At 43.9% G+C, this 17565-nt stretch overlaps 1 protein-coding gene and 1 long non-coding RNA gene across 2 annotated transcripts in view; one reads left to right on the top strand and one right to left on the bottom strand.

Moving 5' to 3' along the window:
- LOC144294021 (uncharacterized) overlaps positions 1-7584 on the top strand; it is a 32713-nt gene extending 25129 nt beyond the window's left edge. Inside the window, exons 2-3 of the long non-coding RNA XR_013361406.1 lie at positions 3473-3572; positions 6383-7584. This is a non-coding gene — a long non-coding RNA (uncharacterized LOC144294021). The remainder of the gene's footprint in view (positions 1-3472; positions 3573-6382) is intronic.
- Positions 1-17565, bottom strand: part of TGFBR2 (transforming growth factor beta receptor 2) — an 89594-nt gene that overhangs the window by 4699 nt on the left and 67330 nt on the right. The window contains exons 4-6 of the mRNA XM_077865538.1: positions 15841-16640; positions 13990-14131; positions 1007-1134 (exon numbers count right to left, since the gene is read on the bottom strand). Coding sequence (XP_077721664.1) covers positions 1007-1134; positions 13990-14131; positions 15841-16640 — 1070 coding nt within the window. The remainder of the gene's footprint in view (positions 1-1006; positions 1135-13989; positions 14132-15840; positions 16641-17565) is intronic.

The raw sequence follows: 17565 nt of genomic DNA, 5'->3' as shown, positions 1-17565 counted from the left end.
GTGAGAGAGGACACTATTCCCTCACATTCTTCCTTCACACTCTCTTCTGGGTATATCCCACGGCCCCCTCGGCCTCGCAACCTGCCTCTTCTCTTTTCTCTGACCATTGCCCTCGTCAAAAGGCCCCCAGACAAAGAATCTGGATAGTTCTCCCTTACCCTGTAAGTCCAGAACTATTGCCCTTGCACAGATGGCCTTGCCTACCATCTCAAAAGGAAAGACTGCAGCCACGAAGATGTTCCCCACAGACACATTTCCTATTTGTTCACTTGCACTGTCCTATTTCTCTTGGCTTTCTTTTATTCCCCAACTGGCTTCCTCTTTGCAAACTGTATTCGTGGCCCACACATGGCCCTGAGCACGCGGCCATCACCCCCCAAAGCCAGCTGGCTGCCAAACTCTGCTTACTTCTCACTCTGCTAAGTACTTCCCTCCTAGAGCTGAAGATTCCCAGGAGAACATATTTGGAACCCAGAAGGCAACACAACACAAGAACTCTAGGTGAAGGCTGAGGGGTGAGGGGCAGAGGCTGTGAACAAAATATTTTAACCCAGAAACAAACGGACTATCACAGTGGGACAAGTGCCCTTGAGAGCCTTCTCTGAATGGTATGTCTACCTGCTTGGAACTTAGAACAATAGGTCCATGCCGCTTTATCGAAATGTTCTTAATAAACAAAATGTAACAGGGACGCCTGGGTGGCTCAGTGGTTGAGCGCCTGCCTTTGGCTCAGGGCGTGATCCCAGAGTCCTGGGATCGAGTCCCGCATTGGGCTCCCTGCAGGGAATCTGCTTCTCCCTCTGCCTGTGTCTCTGCCTCTTCCTCTGTGTCTCTCCTGAATAAATAAATAAATAAAATCTTAAAAAACTAAACTAAACTAAAAGTAAGAGGATCTTAGAACACAAAGAGACCTGCCCTTAGGCTGAAGCCCAATAGCCTAAAATTCTCTCCCATCTTAGGGGCTACTTCAGGTAAATCTTCTCCCCTCTGAGCAGCCACTCCTTACCTGGTGGTTGAGCCAGGAGCTGGGAATTTCTGGTCGTCCTCGGTCTCTCAGCACATTGTCCTTCATGCTCTCAACGCAGGGATGCTCTCGCACCTTGGAACCAAACGGGGGCTCATAATCTTTCACTTCTGTCAAAGAGAGCAGGTGAACACAAGGCCTTTGAGAGTGGATATGAACAATTTGAGAGGACTGGCTGAGGAGCTTGAAGCACTGAGCATCAGGATATATCTGTGATTACTCTGAGAGCAATTTTTAAGAACAGTGGATTAAAATAAGGAAGGAGTGGTTGTGGAATGAGCTTGAGAAATATGCAACAGATAATTGTTGAGGGTTTGCTATGTGCTAGGTACTGTGCTAACAGTTGGGGACAGTGAAAACAAGACCAACAAGGTCACTGAGCTTACATTTTATTTATTTTTAAAATTAATTAATTAGTTAATTATTTTGGAGAGAGAGAGAGAGCGCGTATCAGTGCATGAGCAGGGGGAGGAGCAGAGGGAGAGGGACAAGCTGACTCTGCACTGAGCTCACAGCCCACTTGGGGCTCCATCTCACAACCCTGAGATCACCCTCTGAGCTGATATCAAGATTCAGATGCTCAACCACCTGAGCCATGCAGGTGCCCTCTGAGCTTACATTTTAATGCAAGCATTCTCAATGGGGTGATGGTTCTCGGGAGATAGTTCTTAAGGTCCCCACTACACAAGCATGTTTAATATGTGGTGGAAAACCTCATGGGATATCCAGCCTCGAAAGGAATGAAATTCTGACATGGTTCAACATGAATGAACCTTAAGAATATTAAGTGAAATAAGGTAGTCACAAGAGGCAAATATTGCATGATACCATTTATGAGGTACCTAAAATAGTCTAATTCATAGAGACAGAAAGAACAGTGGCTGCCAGGGACTGGGGGGAGAAGAGAGGGAGAGTTATTGTTTAATGAGTGCAATAGAGTTTCAGTTGCGGGGGATGAGAAGGTTCTGGAAATAGGTAATGGTGATGGTTAGGCAACACTGTGAATGTACTTAATGCTACTTAAAAATGGTTGAAAGGGTGAATTTTAGACTATGTATATTTTTCCATGAAGGAAAAACATTGATGTTGAGTGTCAATGAAGATAAAAAATGTTGGGGCACCTGGCTAGCTCAGTAAGTAAAGCATGTGACTCTTGATCTCAGGGTTGTGAGTTCAAGCCCCACATTGGGTGTGGAGGCTACTTAAAAAACAAACAAACAAACAAAAATCACACAGAAAACAATGTCTATAAAGGCTCCTTACCATAGCACTGATGACACAAATGTTGAGCAATGCTGTTTACTAGGATGACGGAAAGAGATTAATAACACACCAACAAACAAAATTTAGAAAGGTAATTCTCCTTTAGTGATACAAAGGAGATAAGAGAGGGTGAAATACCTCTTCCCTAGGGGTTCAGATTTCAACTAAGGTCAATCTCTTTACAGAAACTTCCTTGAATATCCCCCAAGGCATTCCTGGCTAGGTGTCCTGGGCAGAGCTCTATTTTAGCCTGTATCATATTTTGATATAATCACATGTTTATTTGTCATCTAACAAGACTGCGAGCATTTGAGGGCAGGTTCCAACTCCCTTTTGTCATTCTTGTATTCCTAGCACCCCTGACAGGGCCACAAATATACAAGAGGCTCTCATCACATTCTTTGTTGAAGAATGAATGAATGAATGAATGAATGAATCTTAGGTCCTGTCCAAAGTGGCAATGCTTAAACTCTAGGTGAATACTAAAACAACACACTAATTTAAGTGGGTGGATCAACATACATGTCGTTGCATGTCTGCACTGGGAAGGGAGGATGGGCTGTATCTAACATTCTTCTCCACAGAAAGTAAGACCTTTGACCTTTAACAAAATAATCTTGTTTAATGAGTAAAACTTTCAATAATTTGCCCTTCCAGGCCTAGAGTTGAAGGAGCTTTCAAGGTATATTTTGAAAAAAGCTGGCCTATTCTTGTTTATTTGTTTTCTTCCCTTTCCCAGAACCATCTTCTGTGATATCCCCACCTCCACCCCCCAAATAGAAGAGCAGCCAAGATACCATCTGTTTTTTTGGAGATTTGTGATTAAGGCCTCCCATCACATTGAGACAAGCACAAAATAGCCTTCTGTGTATCCATTTTGCCCTCAGGTGCCATAGCACTTAATCTTTACTGTTCTAGAGGTGAGATCTGGATTCTGATCCGCGTTATATTCCTATTTCTTTCTTCTATTCCCTGATCTTTTATAGACTGTGAATTCCTAAGGTCCAAGGCAGAAGCTGAGTCTAGAGTCTTCCAATTCTCTGCCTAGTGCTTAAGATCATGCCACACACACTGGAGGCATTCAGTAGATAGGAGTTGGGTTGAATTCAGACAAAAGCAGAGGACTGGTAACCAGAGCTGGTTCTCAGTAGTTTCCTCTAACCTATCTCTTCTCTTCTATAAAAGGAAGGGGCTGGATTGGATGACCTCCATGTTCCCCTCCAGACTTCTCTGGTACTCCAATGTAATCGAACAATATGATGCTCTCTGGGTACCATGCCTTGAGGTATGTATCTTCAAATACAATATAATATGATAGGATTTATATGTGATATAAAACGTTCCTTAGTTAATCTACTAGTCCACCCCATTTCCATTTCCAACTGTTTTGGCTGCCATAACTGGTGTCACTGGCTCCCTTCCTGGATCCTTTTACTAAGCCAGGAGCACCAGACCCAGCTGCCACAGGTGTTGAGTCCTGAGGGCTCATACCTTTGCCCTTCCCTGGAGGATTGTCCTTGGCTGATGAGAGAGCTGCCTGGCCTGGAGGTTTCCAGAAAGCCTCACCCCCAAGAGGCAAGCCTGCAGCCAATGATAAATTAAAATGGCAGTTTTAATTGTCTAACCCTCTTGCCTCTGCAGGGAGATCACTGTGGTGCAATTCACTCTCTACAGTTTCCCATGAGATCAGGCTGAGGCTAGACCTCTCTTGAAACTACAGGTTTGCTGAGGTCTTCCCCATCCTGCTTCTCTTAGTCCCTTACCCGAAACCCATCCTCAATAAACCATTGCACAAAAATCTTTGTGTCAGACTACTTCTAGTAAAGCTGGCCTAAGATAGCTGCCAATGAAGTGCTTTCTCTTTAGGTCAACCTCTAAGTTAAACTGCCCCATCTGACCTTGGTTACAAAGCCACCCCGAGGAAGCCTTGAGAGGACATCTTCTTTAAAAAAAAAATGAATGTACTAATCCATCAATAATTCTCACAGCATGGGTCTCAGAAAGGGGCAGGGAATGGCCAAGGTCAGCGAAGGAAAATGGTGGGATCAGCATCAATCCCAAGTGTCAACCTCATGGCTGAGATTCCTACACGACAAAGAAAAAGTCTCCATAGTTGAGGTCATAACCCAGCCAGTTTATTTCATTTCTAGTCCTAATCTTCAAAGTCGCATAAACCACAGTGTCTAATTTTGTACGTTCCGTGGGGGCCAAAGCAGGTTTTCATGGGGAATGGAGGAGAGGTCAGAGAGGATGGCATAGGACATTGGACTTGTTTTCTGCTTAAAGAAAAGGTAATGAACGCTCCTTTGGAAAAGAAGACAAAGGCAATGGTCCTTTCCCAGAGCAAGGAGAATTGTAACTGGATTATTTCCTATGCTTCCTAAATCCTTGGAAAGATGTGAGATTCTCTAGTATCCCTGAGGGATATGAGACCTGGTACCAGTCTGTGACTTGTGGGAGATTTTACAGGGAAAGGAGATCAAGCATAGCCTGAAAGCTGAACTGGGGGAGTGTGAATCTATGAATCTCCTTCAAAGTCTAAATTAGACAAGTCTGGGTAACCATCATGTGACCCAAACAGGCACACCCTAATCCCTTAACACTGAAGTAGTCTTTCAGGTGATGGAGATTTAAAGTGCATGAATGCTTAAAAAAATAAAAATAAAAGAAGGATGCCTGGGTGGCTTAGCTGGTTAAGAGTCTGACTCCTGATTTTGGCTAAGGTCATGATATCAGGGTCGTGAGAGTGAGCCCTGCACCAGACCCTGTGCTGAGGGTGGTGGTTGCTAAAGATCTTCTCTCTTCCTCTCTCTCTCTGCCCCTGCCTTGCCTGTGCTTTCTAAAAATAAATAAATAAATAAAATAAAAAATAAAAATAAATGAAAATAAAAAATAAAGTATGCACGTTTTAAGCTGGCCTTTACTTCACCTCCTGGCGGATGTCATATTTATATAAGACGATATTTTCCAAAATAGCTAAGTGGGCTTTTTGTCTTATTGCGGATTTTCGCGATTCCTCTTTCTTTGCTCTTTGCCTCGGTTTAAACATGCTACTCCCACCCATTTTTTTAGTCATACCCTAGAATGTATGTAAAGATGACCTAGGCTTGGAAACACTTCTCCAGCCACCAGCTTTAATATCTGATTGTGGCCGTCATGAAAACCACTGTCAGGCAGCCTTCCTTTATTTGGGGTATTTCTTTTTTTTTTTTTTTTTTTCCTCTTGTGACTGTTACGGCAAGGCCATTCTCAGGCCTCTGTCAGGATGCAGAAGATAACCGCTGCCAGACACTATGCTGGAGGCCTTTTCTTCCCGGAGGCCTTGTGCTAACTACTCCTCAGGTCTGCCCAGGGGCCCCTGGGATGTGAAGCACATCTGCTCTGCCTCAACAGAAGGAGGAGGCCACAGACACCAGGGTCGAGGCCTTAACTCCAGGGCAGGTGGTTGAGGGCAGGAGGCCTCTGTCAGCCAGGTGGGTACCGATGGTCCTCCCTGGGACAGACTGTCAAGTACTGACACCTGGATGGTCCTGGGAAATGGAGCAGCGGGCGTGACTGGCCAAACCAGAGGCTAGTGTTAGCTCCAACTGTCTCTCGTGGTTTCCGGCATCTGGAGGCCGAGACACTTCATCCACTCTGGAAAAACTGCTGGGTTCGAATCACATATCTTTTATCCCGATCTGTTTATCTTTTATCCTTATCTATTTATTTTTCATGCTGGTGCTTAAATTATTTTTATTTTAGAAAAATGCATGTGATGAAAACTCCAAATTAGTAAACAAATGGATATAGGCAAAAGCAAATCTTTCTCTCACTCCTCATCACTAATTGCACCAAAGTGGCTTAGATTGAATGCTGGGTGAGAGGTGATTTAAATTTTCCCTTTATTGTTTACAAGGAGCACTTCTAAATCATATATATATTTTTATAAAAGATGAGGTGCTTTGCCATTCCCCCTCCCCCATCACTGGGGACTGAGGCTTGAGTAAAACACCATAGAAACAAATCACAAGAGAAATGAACACTACTTGGGTGTTGTGGGCAACAACAAATCGCTATTAAAGTCACCGAATACCCTCTCTGTCCTCATCATAGCACAAATAAGGGACAACCCATCTGAGGACCAGCACCGTCCACAGACCACACTTGGAGTAGCACTGCTGCAAATGTTTGGCAAGGCACAGAAGTTGCATCTTGACAGAGGAAGTGAATACGAGTTATTAAACATACTTTAAGCATTTCAGATGAGTCAGACAGAGAATGTTGAAGAAGAGTCTTCAAAGACATGATCCAACACTTCATTTCACAGTTGAGAAAAGAGAGGCCAGAGAGTGCGCTGGATTCCAGGAAAAACACTCAGAATTGCATACTATATTACCGTTACTCTGAAAATGGCTTTGCCTTTTTAGGAAGCCTGCATGCTTTGTTCTCTCTACCAAGCATCTCAGGGAGCTCTTTCTCCCCCCAACCAGAACAAGCCCAGCTGGGGCAGCCCCAGGTGGGAACATGCCTGTCACAAATGTGACGAATGTGTTCCTCCCTGCCTTGGCTGGCCCCTCCGCACCGCATGACTCTGAGAAAGGGAACCTTATGGAGCCTCTCAAATGGGGATAGTTTGTAATTTCTAAACAAGTTATGCAAAAAGGCACTGATTACGAAGAGCAGCCCTCTCCTTAACTACCATTATTTACTGACATTCAACCCAAACATTCGTCCATTTGGGGTTTAGGGAAACAAGTGAGACTGGTGGTCGTGGATGTGGGGAAAATGAGCCTGTCACCACTGAAGCTGCGAGCACTAGATCAGGGAAGGGTTGGGAGTGGAGTTAATGCATGCTTTTCTAGTTTTCTAGAGTTCCTCTTTGAGCATTTGATCCAACAAGGCCCAGGCTCAGGTCTCCCTTCTTTGTAGAACTGCAGAGCAAGCAAGTTAAGGGATGAGAGGGCTCCCTGCACCATTACTCAGTATCCTCCTGGAAGACAGCTGGCTGCACAACTTTCCAGGCCCACTGGCCCAACTCCATGTGGAACAGGCTGGGCAGCTTGGGTTCCCCCTCCAAACAGCCTCAGGAGCAACCCTTGACTCAATACGGATGGGGGCTGGAAGGCAGACATCCAGCTTCCTTGCAAGTTAAGTGGTGTGTGTTGGATTCTGCATCCAGGGCTCCCGGCAGGACTGGGCTCCAGCTGTCCACAGTGGTGCCCTGCTCAATAACGCGCCACTTCTTGGCTACCTTCTCCTTCCTAACTCACTTCCCCAATCCCTAACTGGCAATTCCTGAGATCGTTTCTCAAATAAATCACTTAGGCTCAATTCTTGGTCCAGGCTCTGAGGCACCCAACCCAAGTGCCCATACAACAGAATCACTCAGTCCAACCAAGTCTCTTTTCCACCATTGGGCTGTCTCCATTGCCAGACACAGCAAGGCCCAACACCTCACTATCTCCCTGACGGCCTCAAATTATACCTTTTCTAAGAAACTTCTTTATTGGGAACAACTTGCTCTTCTTTCCAGCTCCCCTTCCCCAGCCTTTCCCCCAAGGCTTTTCACTAATGGAAGCCACCCTGTGCTCCCAGATCCTTGCAGCTTCTTTTAATTTCTCTCCGAAGACTCTGAAGAGAAACCACGCCTGCCTCTCCCTGCCACTCCTGCCCCCCACCCCAGTTCTGTGCACGTAGAGGGCAAGTCTCTGGGACACAGTGCTGTTCCTCTGGAAGTCAGCATCTGGAACACAGCTGTTGTTTTGATGCAGTTCCAACTTAACAGAGCAGCAACGCTGTTGACAGTTTTCCCCAAAGCAGCACCCCTGAGTTTTATATCTGCTTTCAGATTATTCTCCCCTGAAACCCAGGAAAACGAAGCACTTCTATCCTGTCTCCCTTCAGCCCTTCTCCCTTATTGCTCCTTGTTGTTGTTGTTTTCTCTGTCTTTCCTTCCTTCTGATGCATGTGCACTTTCTGTCTGTTCTACAAGGCTGTGGCAAGCTGACAGCCTTCTCAGGAGCTATGTTTCTCCTCTTGTTAAACGCTTGCTCGGCTGGCTGCTGTGTGTCAGCTTCTATTCAAAGGACTAAATGGCCAGGGATTTGGAAGTCGGTTTGCTTGTGGGCCTGTTTTGGCTGGGGTTTTGGCTGGGGATGATGTGAATGTTGTGCCTGCTGTGCTCGCCAACAGGGGCCCTGAAAGGGTCCCCGCCTCCATCCGCCTCCCACACACCACAAACACTTGCATGAACACCAAACAAACCGAAAGCCGGACAGAGATTTCTTTGTAAAACAGAGCCAGTCTCTGCGTCTGTCTTTGCTGAATGACGATTTCATGACTTTCCTTCCTCTTTATAAGACAGTAATAGACCAATCACCTTCTTCTTCGAACAGCTGAGACCTGTTTTCTTGACTTTTGTATTCTTTCAGATGATCCAACTGTCTGAAATAATGCCCTCTGTCACATTCTGTCCCTAACTCTTTATTTTTCTTTCTAAAATCGTCATATCTGCCTCCTTCCACCCCTAGTGTTGTATCACGTATCTATTTGTTCACTGTTTGTCTTTCTAGAATATTAGCTCTTCAAAGAATCCTTGTCCCTTGAGGACAGAGACTGTTTTTTTAATTTTTCACTGCTGTGTCCTTAGCATTTTGAACATGGCTGCATGTAACTCGTACTCAATAAATATCTGAGGGAAGGAAGGAATGAATAAATAGATCTTCAGAGAAAAAAGGGACAAGAAAATTATCTCCAACTTTAAGGCATGAGCCTATAACATGCTCAGAAATGAACAGCTTTGTGATTCTGTTAACAGAGATGCACCCAGAGGAGACAGGCACATCAACCCTTGGAGACTTTCACGAGTAAGACCATCACTGAACATTTCCTCAAGCGTGTGACTGTCTTGCCAGCTACTTCCAGGAAGGCATCTAATTAAAAGCCAGGATGCACAAAGTAGCACCGGGTGCTTGATCCATAATGATAATAATAGTGATGGCAGCTGTCCTTGAAGATGTCCTTCTCTGGTCAGGCCAGCGGTGTCCTAGGAAGTTTGGGGCCAGCAGGCTAGAGTCAGACAGCAAGGCTCTGATTCCTGGCTGCACAGCTTGCCCACCTCCTGACACTTCACTTTTTCCATCTGTGAAATGCAGCCGATCACAGCACAGTGGTCCTTGGTAGACAGGATGAGCTGACCCTTGAAGCAACTGCCACTACTCCTCCTTCATGGCTTTGTTCATGATCAAACCTGCTTCCACTAGGAAACCTTTCCCTTTTGACCACCAATTTCGATTATTACAGACCATTTCTTGAGCTCTCTGGTGCAAATGGAGCTGTACTAGTTGGTTTCCAAAGAGGATTATTATCATCTGTTTGCATTTTCTCATCTGGTAAGAGACTTCTCCAGCGTAGTGTCCTCTCTTTCTTTGTTCCCCCCTCAGCCGCTCTGCACAGAGGAGAGGCTGATGAAGAAGTAACTCAAGAGGGGGATGCCTGGGTGGCTCAGCGGTTGAGCACCTGCCTTTGGCTCAGAGCATGATCCTGGACCCCTGGGATCGAGTCCCACATCAGGCTCCCTGCATGAAGCCTGCTTCTCCCTCTGCCTATGTCTCTGTCTCTGTCTCTCTGTGTCTCTCATGAGTAAATAAATAAAATCTCAAAAAAAAAAAAAAAAGTAACTCAAGATGACACTCCTGAGTCTTTCTTCCTTCCAGAGCTGACCTAACCCTCCCTGCCTGATCCTACTGTCTACTCCCTTCGGTTGACATGGGCTTTCAGCCTCCCATGCCCTTGCCTTACCTTCCTGCAGCGCTGGTCACAACTGAACCACACTTGCCTGTTTAAAAGTCTATTTCAGTTCCAGCTAATGGCATGAGACAAAGCCTAGTGTTGAGACCTAAAAGACATTCACATTCATAGAAGACGTGCAGTGGGGAACAACAGTACTTGGGGAGACGAGCCTAAAAGGTGAGCAAGGGTGAGGTTCAGAGTCCAGGGAAGAGTCTGGGCTCAACCCCAAGAACAGAATCAAGTCACTTAAAGGCAGAAAAGCTGGGGTACCTGGGTGGCTCAGTAGTTGAGCATTGGCCTTTGGCTCAGATTGTGATCCCGGGGTCCTGGGATCGAGGACCGCATCAGGCTCCCTGAAGGAGCCTGCTTCTCCCTCTGCCTATGTCTCTGTCTCTGTGTTTCTTATGAATAAATAAATAAAGTATTTTTTAAAAAGGTGGGAAAGCTGGAGTGTCTTATTCCTTGCACGACTGTCCCCTGATGGTTAGTATCCTACCACAGTCCAGCTAGATGCTTTGCTGCCCAGAATAAAACCAGATGGAATATTAGTTGACCTGTGGGGCAAAATAAAATCTCGATCTACAATCGAGATCATACTAAGTTAAGCTTCCTATTCCACATTTCCTTTTTTTTGAAACGAGACTGTCCACGAAAAACAGTAATTACATACATTGTATTTCAGGTTACAGAAAAGGTTCAAGCTTAAAAGGAAAGCTTTTTTATATCCTGTCCTCTTCTCACACCTTCAAAATTAAAGCCTAACATATCAACTGGAGGGAATTATTAGACATTTTATTTCTAAGAAATGTGTCCACATGTGTAAATTTTTAAAAAGTAAAGAAGAAAAAATAAAAGTCTATCAGTAGGCTACAAACTTCCTGAGGGCAAGACCTGTCCTTCTACCACGTATCTAAAACAGCTGGGAGGGAAGGCATTGACCTGTGGGCTTTGTGCTGTTTCCACGGGACTCCTGAAATATAGAAGAAAAGTCTCTGAAACTAAGACAAGGCTAGGAATCTGTCTTTCATGTTTTTAAGATACATCCCCCCTCAAAAAAAAAAAAAAAAAAAAAAACCCTAAACCAAAAAACAATACTTTCAAAAGAAGGTTAACAAAAGAGCTTAATACGTGAGTTCACACAGTAAATCAACTGAAATGCTTTCAGTTGGACCAACGTGAGCACAGATAAATAACTTGGGTTTCTGCAGCCTGAGAAGAGATGGGAGAAACAGGACTGTGGGCTTAAGATCAAACAACATGAGAACCGGGATGGCCTCCTTCCGGTTCCCCAAAAGCCGTCTGTTCTTATCCTAAAGGTTATGAAAGGTTTTTGGAGACTAGCTGAGCAAATGAGATCCTGTTCCTTCCTTGGGAAAACTTGTTTATACTGTATCCATTTTTAGACCTTGTAAAAGTTGGTGAACTCACTTCTTCCCCCATTAGCCCGAATTCTTCCCCACTCAGCAAATATCAACAGGAAAAGGCTTCAGTCATTGATAACAATGAAAGCAGGGAGCTCACATAGGGCCTTAATAAGGCGGCTGCGCTGACAGAGGGAAAGACAGAGACACAATCTCCAGCTCATGTTTATAGAATAACGGGTTTGAAAGGAGAGAAAAAATACCAAAATCTAGGTAAATTTATTCTGACAGTGACAACAGCATTGTCTCTTACACAACTCATACCGGTCTGAGGATTCATTTTGGAACTGTCAAAGCTTTCAAGCAGAAAATTATTCTCAGTGGCTGAAACTTGGTTAAACAAATTTCACTGTGCAAGGAAAAACCAAGTTAGTTTTGGAAGTGCTGTGTGGGAGGGAACTCAGGCAAGACAGCCAGATAGGAAGTGCCAGCGCCTTGCAGGGACCCAGACAAATAGGTGATGGGATGGTAAGGTTTCCAGTGGAAAGGAGTGACCTGGACCCATCCTGGAAAGTCAGCTAAGAAAGTTCTATCAGGATGAAGACTCAGAGCCAGCGTGGTGTCAAGCAGATCCACCATGAGTAAAATGTTGGGTAGTGTGCTCCAGTGACCAAGCTGTGGCAATCTGAGCAACAGAATAAATATTGCTGATATTGGACACTCATAGAATAAAATACATAGTCACAACTCCATACTGGTATAAATGCTTAAGAAAAAGAATAAATACCAGGGGTGGTAAGAGAAAGGACAGATCTTCCTTATAGTAGAACATCTACTAATACATGTAGAAGGGATAAAAAAATAGAAAATCACTGTTAGGCAAACATGGCAATCGTATTTGTTGTCAGAAAGAATGACTGACAGTAGGTAAAGTTATGATATGAAACAGGTCTAGCATCCTTACAAAACAGGTGTTGATTATCTTTAGAAACAGGTCTAGGCACCTTCTTATAAGATATGTATTAATAACAAATGGAAAAAAATAGTATCTTTACAGGGTTGAAACCTGGCAGACACCAGGACCAAACTGAACAGACACCCCAACAACCTGTGCCCCCGTCTATGAGCTGCCGAGGAGGGCACAGAACCGTTTCTATGCTCTTCTTTCCCCAAATGCACAATCTCAACTCAACCATGAGAAATACTGGAAAAACCCCAAGTGAGAGACCGTCGATGAAATAGCTAGTCTAACTTCTTCCTGAGTTGCAAGGTCGCGAAAGACAAAAGACACAGACTGAAGAGCTGTGACAAGTTGGAGGACACTAAGGAGGCATGGATGTTAACTGTAATATTGGATCCTGAACTGGACTCTGCTCCAGAAAAGGACATTCCTGGAACTTGGAAATACGAATAACTTCTACAGATGAATTAAGAGTACTATGCCAATGTTTATCTGTCTTCAATAGCTGTGCTGTGGTTTAGCTAAGATGTTAACAGTAGGGGAAACTGGGTGCAGAGTATATGGGAACTTCCCATACTATTTCTGTAACTGTTCTGAGAGTCTAGAAATATTATAAAACAAAGAGTTAAAAATAAAATTGGAGTTGGCTTGGCTTTATTTAGCAGCTAGCCAGGATCAAGTTGAGATGCATACATTTTAAGGTGAGAGCTAAGACCATTATAGAAACTACTGAAAAGAATCAGAAAAGGGTAAAAATGTAGACCTGAGCCATTCTCATGTCCGGGGAGCAGGAGGTGGATGGGGCATCCACCTCCCATCCCTGAAGAATACTGCATTCCTTAATCACCTCTCTGTTAGATTTTTAAAAAGCTAAACAAATATATATCAAATCATCCTGCTTTGTTTTCTCCAACAAAGGAAAGTCATCTCCATAAAAATAAGCTTTGAGCCAAATCCACCACCTGGACCTTATCATTTTTAAGGTTTAAAAACCTTAAAATAGAAAAACCGACAAAAATCAGACATTTTCCTGAAAAATATTTTCCATTTGATAAATAGAACTAATTCTTATAAATATTATCAGTGTTCATCTCCTGCCAGATATTTAGATATCTGTGGAAAGATGTAAGAGAAAAGCAATTATACTTCAAAAGGGGGATTAAAAAGCATTATATTGGGCAGCCTCGGTGGCTCAGCAGTTTAGCGCTGCTTTCTAGCCCAGGGCGTGATCCTGGAGACCCAGGATCGAGTCCCACATTGGGCTCCCTTCATGAAGCCTGCTTCTCCCTCTGCCTGTGTCTCTGCTGATCTCTCTCTCTCTCTCTTTCTCTCTGTCTTTCATGATTAAATAAATTAAAAAATACAAATCCTTGAGAAAAAAAAAAAAAAAAAACCTTTATGCTCCAAACATGGCTTTTAGCTGAAAAATCTAGGCTTTTTTAGTGCAATTCCCAATCATTCTGGAATGGGTACATACTAACAGATCTCAACTAGCTCTTACTGTGGGGCTAACTCTTCGGTACCCTGGAATTATGATGGAAGCAAACAACATGACATCATTTTGAAGACACATCAACCCCTGCACCATGATGGCAGTCCATACATACCTCCCACTGCATTACAGCGAGATGTCATTTCCCAGAGTACCAGGGCCATGGAGTAGACATCAGTCTGCTTAAAGGATTCAACGTTCTCCAAATTCATCCTGGACTCTAGGACTTCGGGAGCCATGTATCTTGCAGTTCCCACCTAAAGCAATAAGAGACACAGAGGCCCATCATTTAATTCCAGCTGCATTTTTATTTTAAAAATATAACCGATATGTGTTCTCTACACATGCAAATGATCTTTGAAAAGCACAATGCTCTTTTAAATAATGAGACTGGCAAAGAAAGGTACAGCTTATGAAATTATTTTTAAAAATAGGTTTTTTTTCTCCCTGAAAACACTTTAAAAAATTTAAACAAAGTATACCAAAATAAGGAAATGCCAAACCCCAGAGCTGCTTTATCTAGCTTCATGATATATGTCATCATATTATACAATAACATCCTCACAGATAACTGGGGAGACAACCTCTGTGACACTTCAGGTCTTTATTTTTGCTTTTGCAAATTAACTACTTTCTCATTCCCAAAACACCGAGATTTGTGGGGCAAATAAGAATTATTGCCATTTGTTTCAGTCACTTAAGGACTGTCTCAATCTTCTTTGTTTACTCCATGGTACATTCTAGTGTGCCAAGAATGTAGTATCATTTCATAAAATCTCTATTAAACTAAACTGCACGGAAGTATTTCAACAGTAAAAGACCAAATCTAGATCATCTTATAATTTTGATGGATATGCTATGTAGTTTTGTTTAGAAAATGACGGATAATGTGAAAACATTGGTATACATAGGAAAAAAGAGAAAGATATTTCAAAGGGAAGGAATCACTTTTAAATGTTTGATTTTGTAGCATGTAAATCTTGACTCAGTAACAATGAAGTCCTACCTTTTCGAGAAGCTAAGGAAGGAAGCTAAGCTCAGGTGAGTTGATATTATTATCCTAAGGAATGTTTCTTAATGGTATGTATCAGGAAAAATTTTTCTTCTTAAGAGGTCACTGTATGACTCATTATGCTGCCATATTAATCTGTTCATATTTCACTCAATATGTTTATCTGGACATTGGCTGTGCAGCCAAAGACCCAAGAGGTCAGACGGAGCAGTAACCAAATGCTTCAGCAGCACATATCCTCACCTGCTTAGAGGAAACAATGGTGCTTTCCAGACTCCACTGTAATCCACATCAACATTTCAGTGTGTGAAAACATGGGGCACCATCATTCATAAAGGATGGCTTGGTAATTCCTAATGACCTTCCAATATCTCCTTACCCAACAAAGGTTTCTATTTTCATTTGTGAGATGCTTCAAAAGAACTGTAGAATTATATATTCACTCCGTCCGTCAACTCACTCAATAAATATTTATTGGTCACTCTCGCTCATTCAAGGCATTGTGCTAGATGTGACCAAATGGATGTGGATTTGGGCTACAAAGAGGCTGCCTTCTAGAAAGGTAAAAAGAAAACAAGGCAGCCACCAATAGTTCAGAGTAGGAAGGGCTAAGTATAAGCATACAAGAGGAAGAAGAGAGACAAAGCATGAAGCGTGTTGGAAGCAATGAAAAGTAATTTGCAAATGAGAGAGAAGAAATGAAGATGGGCTCAAGGAGAAGAACGTCTGTCCTGAATTAGGTGGAGTTGGCAGAAAGAGGAGAAATAGCCTTCACTAGAAAAGCACCTTGACAGAAAAGAGTGGGCATGCCGGGACGAGTGTCAACACCTGACTTCAGCTAGATTCCCTAGACAAGTATCCAGAGTATAAGGCTGTTTAGGACAAAAGACATTGAGAGATGGATGGAGGGGTAGCATAGTCTCCCTACAAGTAAGGGATCAAGGTCTAACTTACTTGCCCACTGTTGGCCAGGTCATCCACAGACAGAGTTGGGTCCAGGCGCAGGGAAAGGCCAAAGTCACACAGGCAGCAGGTCAGGTCGTTCTTCACCAGGATATTGGAGCTCTTGAGGTCCCTGTGCACAATAGGCATCTTGGGCCTCCCACACAGGGTGTGGTCACTGTGCAGGTGAGCAATGCCCCGGGCGAGGGAGCTGCCCAGCTTTCGCAGGTCCTCCCAGCTGATGACATGCCGAGTGAGGTACTCCTGCAGGTTGCCCTTGGCATGGAAGGCCGTGATCAGCCAATACTGCTTTCCCAGCTCCGTCTTCCGCTCCTCGGCTGTCAGGAACTGCAGTATGTTCTCGTGCTTCAGATTGATGTCTGAGAAGATGTCCTTCTCCGTCTTCCAGGAGGCATACTCCTCGTAAGGGAAGATCTTGACTGCCACAGTCTCGAACTGCTCTGAAGTGTTCTGCTTCAGCTTGGCCTTGTAGACCTCAGCAAAGCGACCTTTCCCCACCAGGGTGTCCAGCTCAATGGGCAGCAGCTCCGTGTTGTGGTTGATGTTGTTGGCGCAGGTAGAGCTGATGTCGGACCGGTCGTCTTCCAGAATGATGGCCAGGTGCTCGCTGAACTCCATGAGCTTCCGTGGCTTGCTGGTCTCCCATGATGGGCTCAGCTTCTGCTGCCGATGAACGCGGTAGCAGTAGAAGGTGACAATGACGGCTATGGCGATTCCCAGGGGCGGCAGGAGGCTGACGCCTGTCACTTGGAATATGACTAACAACAAGTCAGGGTTGTTGGTGGCATATTCTGATATGGAAACAAAACGAGGGAGAGAAGTTGGGTTCAGTTGGGTTCAGTCAGGGAGTAGGGCCACACCACAGACATCTGGAGGTTTTAACATCTGTATAGTTTTTTGGGTAATAAATTTTGACTTTTTATTCTCGGGATGGATGCACCCGTCCAGACTTCTCTATCTCTGGCCACCTATTCAAGATCTCCTATTCTTCTCTCAAAGTTCAGCTTAAATGTCACTCTCTAAAGGAGATCCAGGAGGGATGCCTGGGTGGCTAAGTGGTTGAGAGTCTGCCTTTGGTTCAGGTTGTGATCCCGGGGTGCTGGGATCAAGTCCCGCATCAGGCTCCCCGCAGTGAGCCTGCTCCTCCCTCTGCCTCTCTGTGTCTCTCATGAATAAATAAAATCTTAAAAAAAAAAAAAAGATGATCCAGGAAACCATGGGGAAATGTTTTATTTTATATATTCTCATAACACTCTCCATTTTTCATATGTGACAACTTGGCACGCTTTGAATTATATCCTTATGACTCCAGTTATGGGTTTCATATCGCCACCCTCAATGGATTGAGAACTCCATGCTGGCAGGGGCCATGTCTTTTTTCTTCACTACCGTAAATAGAGCCAAGCACACACATCAGGTCTGCAGTAAGTGTTGGATAAATGGACAGGGCATTTACTGAGTGTTGACTAAGCCCAAGGCATGACAGGAGGCTTTGGGAATATAGAAAGAATGATATAGCTCCTGCCTCCAAAAAGCTTGTGTGGATGTATTAAGTAAAAATGAAGAGACTGTCATAGTTTTAGCATCATCTTTGTTCTTTTCTAAACTCCAGCTTGTCTTCTTCTGATCAATACCCAGGCCGCACTTAACATAGGTGGTGGGGAGACAAGTCTATGCAAAAGGGTCTCTTTGGAAGTCAGTTATCTTATATACACT

This window comes from Canis aureus, chromosome 22, assembly GCF_053574225.1.
Source record: "Canis aureus isolate CA01 chromosome 22, VMU_Caureus_v.1.0, whole genome shotgun sequence".
In the NCBI taxonomy this organism is placed as follows: Eukaryota; Metazoa; Chordata; class Mammalia; order Carnivora; family Canidae; genus Canis; species Canis aureus.
This window is presented reverse-complemented; position numbering and strand designations above follow the sequence as displayed.